The following is a 12,619-nucleotide window of genomic DNA, read 5'->3' on the forward strand; positions in this document are numbered from 1 at the left end:
TCGTCTGCTGTGTGTGTACCTGAGGGGAAGGAGGTGGCCGCAGCATAAGGCCGAGGGCTCCGAGATTCGGCCAGGGACAGACCCGAGTGCTTCAGGCCACCATAGTGTCCGTCTTAGGCCTCTGTCCAGTCAGAGGGCCACCAGGGCGGGGGCAGGAGGCCCGGGCAGCGGCGTGAGCCCCCTGCAGTCCACAGGAGTGGCCTGGGCTGCCGCTGGGGCTCTTGGAACGCAGGCCTGTGGTTCCCTGGAATTTCCCGGCACGATTCGGTTCCTATATCCTGTTCTCCATTTTAGGATTGTTGTTATTTCCCGATAGAATCTGGTTACGTTTTTATTTATTTTTTTCCTTTGTTGCTTTTAACCTCTTAAACATCTCCAGGCCTCTTTATCTGCCTTTCTCTTGGTCCTCAAAACAGGTCCCAGCCAGGAGCTACCTCTCCACTCTCCTCCACAGCCGCCTGAGGCTGGGGGTGGGGAGGGTGAATGGGGGCCCCCACGCAGTTGAGGCCATTGGGTCCCAGGCTTGGGTTCATCTTCACCATTCTTTGACAAAACTAGAAAAGTTAGGTTATAAAGATGCTGGAAAGCTGACTAGATCCAACTAAAGGGTCATCTTTTACGCAGGGGTTGATCATACAGTCATGCGCCGCATAACAACGCTTTGGTGAACGATGGACCGCATACAGGCTGGTGGTCCCATAAGATCAGTACCATAGAGTCCAGGCGTGGAGTGGGCTGTATCCACTAGGGTTGTGTAAGTGCACTCTGTGATGTTCGCATGACAAAATCGCCTAAGGGTGCATTTCTCAGAGCAGATCCCCGTCGTTAAGCGACGCATGACTGTAATGTACTTTGGGTGTTAAAATGTCCTGGGGAAGAGTTGTGTCATCTTCACTTGATGAAATAAATACTTGGCAGCCCACAGTCCATTTCCCAGATTTTGGGGGAACTCTCACGGCTCCTGAAACCCAACACGTGGGAACCTGGGTAGCTTTGAGATGGGCTCTAGCACCCCCCCCCCCACACTGGTGGCCCCCTTCCGTTCCAACAACCGCTCTTCCTCAGTAGTCGCACCCAGCTCCCAGCGCCGTGGAAAGAAAAGCTGGTGTGCTGGCTCTGCTAGGCCCAGCTCCTGCGGGGAGGTCCAAGGTTTCCAGCCCCTTCTTGCTCATCAGTCGCAAAGGGCTGGCAGCTCCCCAGAATGCACAGCCTCAGAAGCCCGGTCTGGCATTGTGAGCTGGCGTCTGTCCTGGTGCTCTGTTGGTGGGTAAGGAGGGGCAGTGGCTTTTCTCTGCAAGTGGTGGGAATTCTGGGGGGGCTTGGCCCATGCCCCCTCTCCTGCGCCTGGAGCAGGTCGCCGTGGCAGCCTGGCCCTGCAGGTGGCCATTCCAGTGCGAGGCTGGTCTGGGTCTCCTCCAGGTCCTTGCAGAGTGATGCCCCACTGTGTGGGGCTGGGAAGCCTTACTGACAGTTTATTCCGGGGGAGGGGTGAGGACCTCGTCCCCAAGAACCATGGGAAGAAGCACCCGCAGTCACCTCACTAAAGAATATCCATTTATTTATAATTATTGCTAAGTAAACTTCTCTTTTTAAACAGGAACGTAAAAACACAGTAGGGCTTTGCACAAGTGGAATTTCTAAACAGTTGGTTTGTATACATGTCAAAATAAGTTAGAATGGAATTCGTCCAGGAGTTTCCAAGTCACCCAAGAGGCCGCGTGCGCCTCTCTCGAAAAGGTCGGGCAGGAGTGAGGACGGGAGCCTTGCCGAGACCACCCCCCGGCTCAAGTCGTGAGTTGTGCTGCTTCCTTCTCGAAGTTTTGCCCAGGTCCAAGGCACAGGGCAGGGGGGCGTTCAAGTATGGAACCTCGCAGAGGGCCGCGCTGCTGGCGGGGCGGGGTGTAGGGGGGGAGGAAAGCCCCACCCTGGGGGCCAGACCTTCTCCCTTGGGTTGCCAAGACCAAGGCCACTGGGCTGGCAGGAAAGAGGAGGAGGAAGGGGTGGAGGTACAGGGTTCTTTTTGGTACCAGGGGACAAAGACGTTGTGGGAAGAGGTAGTTTGCAGGGGACGATGCTTCTGCTCAGCAGGAGAAAATGTCTTCTACAGTGACGGCGTCACTGCCACCTGAGGGTCATCATGGCGGGCACCTGGGAGGCCGGGGGGCCTCGGGGTCTGGAGAGCCACACTTGGGAAGAGGCTCCCATGAGCCCCCAGCCCTCTTGTTTGCTGCTTCACACCAACTCCAGCAGAGAAGGAAGAGGCCCCTTGTGCTCCCCCTCAGACCTGATCCCGGCCACCCTGAGGCCTAGCTTGGTCCTTCACTAAGGACACAGCCTGGGGGGGTAGCTGCATTTCAAACTGGTTATCCCACCCCTGGCTGTTCCCCCCCGCTGCCTGGTTTCTGGGCTGAAGCTGGTGGCTTCACCTCCTTCTGTGCCTTTGGGGACGGCCCTGCCTGCCCTTCCCCTCTGAGGCCTCAGGAGGTGAGCGGGCAGGAGTCTGGGTGCCCTGGCATTCCTGAATGTGCTATTTCACTGCCTTGGGCCTGTCTGGGGTTCCAGGGACAGGAGCTGGTGTGGGGACAGAGGCAATGAGTGGGCAAGCGAGGGAGCGAGCCTCTGGCTGAGCAGGATGGAGCGGCCCTGGCCACTGCAGGGGTGATGCAGAGGGTCATCAGCAAGAGGGGCCGGGCAGGGTAGGGGGAGGGCCCGCTCAGCCCTGCCTCTCTGGCCTCCCGTCCTGGCCGCCTGAGGCTTCCTGCTAGCAGCTGCCCCTCCAGGCCCGCGTCCTGCCTGGCCAGGCCGCTCTGGGTGGGGGAGGCACAAAGCACGCACAGCACACAAGCAAGCTTCCGCTGGGGAAAAGAAAATGATCTCCGTCAGAAAAGATAATAGGTGACACAGAATTGGAAGGGAGAAAAAATAAATTACCTTCAAAATACCCCCATTGCTCAAAAAAATTGTTTTCTCTATGGTTTTCATTTTCCTTTTTATATATGTTGCTCTTCCCGGGGAGCCTGCTGACTCTTGGCTGTCCCGTCCTCAAAATGGATACTTGTTTTAAGAAAATACTCCAGCCCCCCTCCCCGCATACAGGTGGTCTTCGGCCTCCTCTGAGGACAGCCCCTCATGATCCCTTCACTGTGCCCGGCCCCTCACTCAGGGTCCTCCGTCTGTCTGTGTTATTAGCTCGTGCCTGATGCAAGGCGCATCCTGGCTTTGTTCACTTTGGGGGACCCTGGTGTGGTGCCCCAGTTCAAGACAGAACTGGATGACATTTGTTGAAATCCACGTTAGGGACACCTACTTCCAAACAGGGCTGTAAGACGGGGGCCTTCTGGGAGTTGACTGGAGAGGGTGTTAGCTGGGGGCTGGGCTGTACCCCGCTCTCCTAAGGCCAGGACTGGGGTGCATGCACGCCTGGCTCGAGGAGGGCGCGGGAGGCACCAGGAGGTAGAAGGCAGAGGGCGCCACCTGGCTGGCTGAGGACGGGGGCGGGGGCTCTGGGGCCGGGGCTTTTTGGAGCCCAGGGGCCGGCGGGGGTGCGGGGCAGTGCTGACCAGCACAGGGGCTCAGACATCCTGAGAGGCAGGCGTCGGTGCAGAGGAGGAACAAGGCATGGCTCAACGATCTCTTGCCCCAGCGTCGGGACCCTGAGGAGCCGGCAGGAAGGCCCTGCCCACACTGGCTGCCCCAGCTCTGCTGGGCCCGGAGAGACCTGAGAACCTGTGCCCTTGTCACTTGTCCCCAAGTGGCCCCCATCAGCATCTCTCCCATCCGCCCACAGCAGCAGGCCACGGAGACCCAGACCGGGCCTCCTGTGTCATTCTTCCTTCCCTGGAGCGCCTGGGGCCCGGGCCCGGTTCACAGCTGAGGCCAGTAGTACAGTCTCCATTTGGTCTAGATGTCCCTAGTGGTGCAAACGGCTGGGCAGGCAGGCAGGGCTCAGGGCAGTGGGGCAGTAGCTTGTTTCTCGCCGCGGGCGGGGCAGCCCGCAGCACGTGGTCTCACCCCCACACCCTGGCGCGCCTCGCCCGCTTCGGGCAGCCCAGCTTGTGCTATAGCACGTTGTAGTAGGCCATCTCCTTCATGGCCTGTTCGGTGAGGACGCTGGCCTCGGCGCTGCCGTCCACGCCCGCGTAGGCGTAGGCGTTCTCCTCGAAGTCCTCCATTTCCTGCTGGCTGTCGAGCTCCGATGGGTCAGTGCCCGTCAGCTCCATCATGGGGTCTGCAAGAGAGGGGCGCAGTCAGGCCCGGAAGCCGCCCCGTGGGCAGAGCCAGCCACTCCCACATGGGAAGCAGATGGCCTTTCTGAAGAAAAGACTTCCCGGGCATGGCTTCTAGAGGATTCTCAGCTGCCTCTTGGCCTTCCTGCTCGGGGAGGCCCCAAGGCTCCTGTGGTTCCTTGGATGGGTCACTAGAGCTGAACCCTGAAGCTGTGTGTGGTGCGGGGCGGGCGCAGGCCCAGCCTTGAACTCTTCTTTGAGTCAGGCTTCTATTGCCCTCCTAAGTCACTGAGCCCGAGTTCCGTACTCTCTGCAATGTCTCCCATTCGTCCTACGACCCGTAGTCATTTGCCACATGAAAGCCTGCCGCTCTACGTCATGTCTCTGTGATGCCACTCATTGAGTACCTACTGCGTGCTAGGCCCTTCACACACAGGATACCTGCATGCTCGCGGCAACCCCCCGGAGCAGAGCAAAAGGAAGTTCAGAGAGGTTAATCAGCTTGCCAAAGGGCACCCAGCAAGTGCTGTTGTTTTGATCCACTGTGCTGCTTTGCCTCCGATGGCCGCAGGGAGCTGGTTCTCTGACCTCCTGCCAGCATTAGTGCTTTGAACCGGTCCTACCCAGTGCTCTCCTCGGGCCTCGCTCTCCAAGGACGCACACACACTGAGGTAGGTTAAGAAAGATGCACGAGGCAAGAACTCTAAGAGGCTTCTTGTGATTTTATCAAATAAAAATCCTGTTGTAAAGCTCTTAGTGTTAGAACAAAGCCAGAGGGAAAACGCCACGGAGGTGGCCTAGGGCTGTTTTCCAATGACTCACAGAGGGAGGGGGCCCCGTCCTGTCTGGGGACCCTGGGAGGCTGGCAGGCAGGGGCTGTGGCTGAGCCCCGACATGCGTTCTGCCCCGGTCCACCTAGATGCGATGTGTTCTGGCAAGCAGCAGACTCAGCCCAGCGGGGGGCAAACTCATCTGCAATTGAGACCCACTGGTCTGAGGGTAATCCCACTTCTTGCCACTGAGTGGTTCGGGAATAGGAATGGGACCCAGTTCTGGCCAACGAACCATGAAGAAAGGCCTGCTGGTGAGTTCTCAGAATGCTCTCATTGGTTTCATAGAGCAAAGGAGAATAGGCTCTTATTCTCCCACTGGATGAGAACAAGGAAGCACATTGCTCTGCAGGCCACTGGCAGCCATCTTGTGACCATGAGGAAGATCACAGCTAATGCTGTGGAGAGACAGAGGGAGCCTCAACCTGATGTCACTGGTGAGGGGCTGAATCAGACCCAGAAAATGGCCTGGACTTCAAGTCATTTCTTAAGTCTGTTTCCTTATTGTTTAAGGCAGTCTGAATGGGGTGTCTATTACTTGTGCCCAGAGCATCTGACACACTGTGAGTCTTCCTGACAAGAAAACAAGGCCAATGGTCTCAAATGTTATAGACCCTAGGCGCCTCTTCCTCCAACCCAAGTGCCAGACCCTCATATCATGCAGCTGATTAAAAACAAGCTAAATGGAGCACCCTGGGGAAAACTTCTGGATCTCTGTTACCCTGCTTTGTTTCTTCATTGACTCTATTGGTCCTGTCCAGCTGACCCCAGGAAATAGTCTGTACCATTTTTTACAAGGACATCGACCCACCTCCCACGTGACAGTCCCGGAGTTTATTAGGTGGTTCCATCTAGAGTGTACACGGCCTTCCTCATGCACAAGCGTCAGCCTGGGCTTCTCAGATCAAGCTTACACGCAAGAGGCAGGCGGACTCGGGTCCCAGCTGTTCCAGCACCATCCCCGCTTTCCTCTCTGTCATCTGGCTCAGACAGGGAGAAGACATCCCCCTCCTGCCCTGAGATGGAAAGAGCCTGCGCCTTACCCACCCCCAGGAGCACGGGCTCTGCTCTGGTCTCTCCGCGGGGTTCGAGATATGGCGGGTCCTCTAGAGGAGTGGCTCTAGGTGTGCCAACTCTACGGCACATAGAATTACCTAAAGTGCTGAAAAGTCCTGATCCGGGGCTGCGTGCCAAATCAGTTACATCCGGATCTCTGGGGTCGAGACTGAGGCGTCAGCATTTAAAAAAATTCCCCATGTGCTGCCAAGTCTGAGAACCAGTCCTCCAGCGTCTAGATCAAAGGGTCTCAAAGTGAGGCCGTTGACCAGCAGCTTCCGGACGATCTGGGAACTTGTCGGAAATGCAAATTCTTACCCACCCCACCGCAGACCCACAGACTCAGAAGCTGGGGGCAGGGGGGGGGTTGGGGGGGGAGGTCCCGCAATTTAACAAGACTCCTCATTATTCCGATGCACACTGAAGTTTGCAAACCGCCTTCTAGCTCCACGCTTCTCAAACGTCACTGTGCACACACGTCACCTGGGATCTTTCTGGAATCAGACTCTGATTCAGCAGGTCTAGGGGAGGCTGAGTCTGCAGTTCCAGCGAGATCCCAGGGGATGCCAACGCTGCTGGTTCTCGTACCTCATTTAGAATAGGAAGGGGCTACAGAGAGCATGGATGAGCAGCCAACAGGGTTTCATCCTCACCCACGAGAACAGAAAACTGAGCAGACCTGTTTCTGCCAGAAAACCCAGGCCATTACTCGTCAGCTGCTGCAGAACCCAATCAGGGCGATTGCAGCCAGCCACTGACAACTGATCGACTGTTAGCGAGTAATCTCCTAGGGGCAGGTCAGCTCCCCGGTTATTGGCGAGGCCCATCCCCAGCTAGTTTGTCTGAGAAGGAGCATCAGAAAGTCAAAGAGCAGCAGACTGTACAAGGAGCCTTCCTGAAGTGCCATGGGCTCCTCCTCACAATAAGGCCAGAGAGGCTAAAGTTCTTCCACTACTGATGAATGTCGCAGGGAGAGGCTGTCGCCGACACTTAGGGATGATAACAGCCCATGAAACCGACCGACTGTAGAGGTGGGGACCCTCTCGAGTATGCGCATTACGTTCTCTTTGGCAGGCACTATGAGGAGTGTGACTGACTGTGTTACACTCTTTGCCTTGGCTGCTGGGAAGCTCACAGCTCCCCTCTGCATGTCCATAGGACCTCCCATGGTACACTTGGAATTGTGACCTTACCTGGCTCTCCCTTATCTTTCCAGTTGTCATTTTCCCTTTTGTTACTTTCTTTCCCATCCATTTATTTTAAACGTCATCTCGTAGTAATGAGATGAAGTGTCCGTCACCTCCTGTGTGTTGCAGTCTAGGGTGAGTTACCTAACTCCTGACTTTCAGTTTCTGCATCAGTAGAGTGGGGATAATGAAAGGGCCGACCTCTGTGAGGGTCCTATGAGTTAATAAAGGCCTGGCACACAGTTAGCACTCAATAAATGTTAGTAGTTATTTTATTATTATTGTTTATGTGAACTCACTTAAGTCCTTTGAAGGATACACAAATATCCTCTCATTATCACCATGACGGCCCTCCCGGGTGCCCCCTCCCCAGACCTGAGCCCACCCCAAGGAGGTGTCAGGCCTGGCCAGCCTCCCCACCCCCCTGACCGGACAGGAGGCTCCTGAGTGTCCCATGATGGTACTGCTCCTGCTCTGTCCACTGCGCATGGCCCACCCACCTTGGCTGTCCAGGCCGATGTCCATGACGCCGTGCTTGACCTTCATGTGCCGGCTCAGGTTGCCCTTGAGGTTAAACTTGCTGGAGCAGTAGGGGCACTTGAAGGGCTTGCTGCCCGCGTGCAGGTGCATGTGGCCCAGCAGGTTGTACATGCGGTTGAAGGACTTCCCGCACACCTGGAACACACCAGCCAGCACCTTCAGCCTGTGCGGAGCCCGGCCTCCCCAAACCCCAGCCCACTCCCACTCCATGGCTGGGCTGGAGGCCCGTTCGCTATGGACGGCGCTCGCCTTGTCCTTTCCTATGTGACACCAGAGGCCCAAGAGGCTGAGAACCAAACCACCCCTTGCTGGCCACCATTCCTCTGGGTCTGCCCCACTCCCTCTGAGCTGGAGCTATCAGAAACCCAGGGCTCAGCTCTCTGACTGCACTGAGTGCCAGGCCTGGGCTCTTTCCCTGTGGCTGCACTGTGACCGTCACCACCCCTGAAACTCTGAAAAAACACAACTTCAGCAGCTTGTGGGACCTGAATCCCCCACTGTCCACTCCAGCCCCCAAAGCCCAGGCGGTTTCACTCAGCCCAGGCCGGCTCTCGGTGGGTCTCAGCCGCTGCAGTCCAGCTGACCGGAGGCCGCCCGTGGGGAAGTCCCGCCTCGGGCCCCGCGGCCTGGTACCTTGCATTTGAATGGCTTCACGGGTGAGTGGACAATCATGTGGGTCTTGAGGGTTTGCTTCTGCACGAAGGTCTTGAAGCAGATGTGGCACTGGTATGGCCGGACGCTGGTGTGGATCAGCATGTGCCGCTTCATGTTGGCCTGCAGGGTGAACTCCCGGCCGCACACCTCGCACTTGAACTCCTTCACGCCCTGCGGGGGAGGGAGGGGGGAGGATGGTCAGAGGCACGCAACGGGCACGGCCTCTGGAAGTGTGTGCGTAGGGACCGCAGCGTCAGAGTGTGCGCAGTTCTGGGAAATGACTTCCTGGAGGGTTCTGAACAGGGACCACTTAATTAAAAGCACTGGGAGCATGTCCGCTTAGGGGCAGGACCGCTTACTCCAGGAAGCCTTCCAGTAATAGGTAGAGATTGGCTGGGTCTTATTGGTCCTACCCACATACCTGCTGTCTCCTGCCCACCAGGGCAGGTGTCCACACAGGTCATTCATTCATTCACCAGAGCCCATCCACTGACCCCTGAGCGCTTTCCAAGCCCCCTGGTGATAAGAACCACCTGCAGCTCTTGACCGCATAGCCGCTCAGGCGCTCCCTGGAGACTCCCACTCAGTGGGCCCAGGGAATTTCAATCCCAACATGGCCCCAGGTGATTCTTATCATCGATGAAGTTTGGGACAGCGCCCCCGGAGACAAAGACTCCGGGGAGAACCCTCTGGTTTGGACTGTCAGCACGCTTCTCCATGGAGGTGAGCCCCGAGCAGGAGAGGTGCTGGGCACAGAGGGTGCAACTCATCGTCTGGGGAGGAGAGCTAGGGCACAAGCTGCGGGCTCAGCTCTTTGCTGGCTAGTTCAGTAGAACCGCAGTGGGACAGACACGTTTCTGTGGTCACAGCCGCTGTCCCCATGGCTCTCTTGGTGCAAAGTCTCGTATTACAACCTAATGGTTTCCACGTCAGTTTCTCTTAGCAGACGGGCCACACGTCTTGTACACTCACTGGACACATGGAGGATGTGAATGACCACCAGGGGGCCCTGCCCTTTGGGAGCTTACTCTGTAAGCGCATGCTATGCACACTGTACACATTTAGGCTGAGGGCAGGGACGTTTTCAATTTTATTAGCCTTTGACTTTTGCTTTCAGCTTTTCTTCACAGTCTCACTTATCTTTCAACAGCTTGTGGGCTTGCAGGGATTTTTAAGTTCCCTAGTAGAGAAGAAAGATGGCAGGTCTATAGCACATGTACTTGTCACTCTCCACGCTCACCCCTGCAGGCATTAATAATCAATCATCTGGTTTCCAGCCAGCCCCAGGTTCGGCCTCAGAATCCTTCTTAACATCACACTCTAGGCAGCTACACCAGGTGACTGCAGGAGCACCTGCAATGAAACCTACACATCATCTCTGCTCTAGCGGAAAAAGTTCCCAGGGCTGGGGAAGGCTGCAGGCTTGGCCTGGCACGCTGCTACTCCCTCGCTCACTGTAGAGTCCACCGGGAGAGGGAAGGACACAGTTTGACCTGGAGCATCTCTAAGGCTGCCATGACGGAGAGAGGAGGCTCTGCACACTCGGCTTCAAAGCGTGAAGTGGGTTGGATTTCGGGTAGAAACCACGGCCAGGCCGAGCGCCAGAGGGCGACTGTGGGACCCGTGAGCGAGCAGAACAGTGTTGTTCAATTTTCCATCACCACAGACCGTTTTGCCGGGTTTAGCCATATTCCAGACCCAATCGGACTTTTCCACAACAAACATTTTTCCTTACATTTATTCCCTTTAAAAAGGAAATATATTCAGCTTTTTCTTAAAGGGAAGTCACAGGTTGTGAGAGGTGTTTATAGTTAGGAGGAGCAAAGGAAGCCCTCTGGACTTCTGACCATCTCATCCGTCTCCCCGTGGCATCCCGGCCTCGGTCCTCCCATCTATAAAGCAGGGAGGGTAGGTGACTTCAGTGGTTCTCCAACTGTGTTCCTTGGGGCCTGCCAGCATTCCGCAAACATTTCCCTCAAAAGGTTTCTTAAACAAGTAAGGTTTTACTATTTCAAAAGCTACCGTCAATTATATTTTTTCCTAATGCTCAACAAAATAAATACGTAACTGTAAAAGTAAATGTTCCTCCGTGTACCATGTATGTTACCACCTCAGTGATCTCATCCGGTCCTTCGGGAAGCACTGGATGAAAGGCTGGAGGAGGAGAAGGCAGCGCCCCCATGGAGGAGCCCCTGTGGGCCAGGGCCCCGCGGGAGGAGGCCTTACCTTGTGGGTGAGTGAGTGCTGCTTGAGGTGGTGGATCTGGCTGAACTCCATGCCGCACTCCGTGCACACAAAGGGCCGCACGTTCTGGTGCTTGAGCATGTGGTTCTGCAGCTGACTGCGGTAGTGGAAGGACTTGTCGCACTCGAGGCACTGGTAGAGGGTGGGGCCCTGGTGGGAGGCCAGGTGGCGCTTGAGCTGGGTCAGGGTGGAGAAGTCCAGGCCACACTCGACGCAGACGTGGCAGCGGCCGCTCTCGTGCTTCACCTCGTGGGCCTTCAGCTCGCTGGGGTAGGCAAAGCCACGGCCGCAGAAGTGGCAGCTGTAGGGCTTGACCTCCGAGTGCAGCAGCATGTGGCGCTTGAGGTGGCTGGTCTGCGTGAAGGCCTTCTGGCACACCTGGCACTTGTGGGGCCGCGTGCCCTGGTGCGTGAGCAGGTGCGTCTGCAGGTGGCTGGGCTGCTTGAAGAGCTTGCTGCAGTGCGGGCACGAGTGCGGCTTGATGCCGTTGTGGCCCAGGATGTGCGTCACCAGGTTGTACTTGGACGTGTAGGACTTCTCGCACATGCGGCACTGCCAGCGCTTCTGGCGGTCGCCCGCCTCCACCAGGTAGGAGTCGTCGATCTGCACGTTGATGTCCAGCCGGTCCAGCTGGGCCTTCTTGTGGCGCTCGGCCGTCGAGCCTGCCGCGTCCGCCTCGAACTCGGCCGGTTCCTGCCACACGAAGCCCTGCTCCGGCTTCACGGGCTCCGGGGACTCCATGGCGGGAGCCTCGGGGTCGCTCAGCGGGGCCAGGGGCGCCGGCTCGAAGCCGCACTCTGACGGCAAGGCCTCGGGCCCGGGCAGCGCCACGCCGGGCTCGGGGAAGCCGTGGCGCGCCGGCTCGGGGAAGCGGGGCTCGTAGGCGGCGGCGGCTAGTTCGGGCCGGGGTGCTCGGGCGGGAGGCCGCGGCGGCCGGGGCTTGCGGCTGAAGGCGCTCAGGTCGATCATCTTGACCGCGCTGCTCTGCACCAGGGCCTCGCAGCCGCCCCCGGCCGCCTGCGCGGGAGCCTCCGCGGGGCCCGCATCCTTGTCATCGCCGGGCACGGACACCTCGTACACCTCCTGCTCCTCCTCCTCCTCCACCTTCTCGAACTTGACCTTGGGCACCAGGCGCACGGGCGGCCGTGTCTTCCGCCGGGTGTGCTTCTCGAAGGCCGCCTCCACCTCCAGCACCTCCTCCTCCGCCGGCTCCTCCAGGGCGCGCCCGTTGCAGGCCAGCTGGTAGACGTCGGGGCCCTGGGTCCTGGGCTCCCCGACAGCCGCCCCGGACAGCTCAGGCCCCAGGTCCGGGTAGAAGGCTTCGGCGCTTATGGTGGCTCCGAAGAGCTCATTTTCCGAGACCAGGCCCAGCACGGCAGCCTGAGCCAAGGACAGCACCACCACGGCATCGGTCTGTGTCCCTGAGTCCATGAAGCCCTCCATCCCTCGGCGGCTGGCTAGGAGGGCATCGCTGTGGGAGCAGAAGGGAACGTCACTACGGCTGCTCGGCACTGCACAGACAGACCACAGACAGACACACATTCAGCAAGGGCTCGGCGACTTCCGGTGTCTGTCCCTGACCACTTTCTACTCCTGCCTTGGGAACAGGACACGCTAATTACGCGGAGCAAGGACACCCTCTGTGAATCTGACCATCTCTATCTCCTAGGGATCCGGAGTAAACCCTGCCGGCACCCCCACCCCCCCCCCCCGGCTGGCCTCAGTCTTCCCATCTGTAAGGCAGGGAGGGTGGGTCTCATCAGTGGTTCTCAAACTATGTTCCACGCATCCTTCAGGAGTGCCTCAAAATTCGGATTCAGTGTCGCAAAAAAATATTCTTCTATTTTTAAAAACCTATTTTAGAAAACCCATCTACTTAAAT

The 12,619-nt window shown here is 57.6% G+C and overlaps 1 protein-coding gene across 10 annotated transcripts in view; it reads right to left on the reverse strand.

The window, feature by feature from the left end:
• Positions 1-1,541: 1,541 nt before the first annotated feature.
• The window catches only part of ZNF710 (zinc finger protein 710), a 63,586-nt gene continuing 52,508 nt past the window's right edge, over positions 1,542-12,619 (reverse strand). For 7 of the 10 annotated variants that reach the window (XM_070617443.1, XM_070617371.1, XM_070617436.1 and 4 more), the window contains 4 exons: positions 10,720-12,208; positions 8,473-8,664; positions 7,800-7,974; positions 1,542-4,228 (listed from right to left, as the gene is read on the reverse strand). In XM_070617443.1, coding sequence (XP_070473544.1) covers positions 4,059-4,228; positions 7,800-7,974; positions 8,473-8,664; positions 10,720-12,180 — 1,998 coding nt within the window. In that variant the 5' untranslated portion in view covers positions 12,181-12,208 and the 3' untranslated portion in view covers positions 1,542-4,058. Of the gene's footprint in view, positions 4,229-7,799; positions 7,975-8,472; positions 8,665-10,719; positions 12,249-12,619 lie in introns of all 10 variants that reach the window. The other 3 variants (XM_070617380.1, XM_070617395.1, XM_070617406.1) reach the window with 1 other exon arrangement.

This window comes from Equus przewalskii, chromosome 1 (assembly GCF_037783145.1).
Source record: "Equus przewalskii isolate Varuska chromosome 1, EquPr2, whole genome shotgun sequence".
In the NCBI taxonomy this organism is placed as follows: Eukaryota; Metazoa; Chordata; class Mammalia; order Perissodactyla; family Equidae; genus Equus; species Equus przewalskii.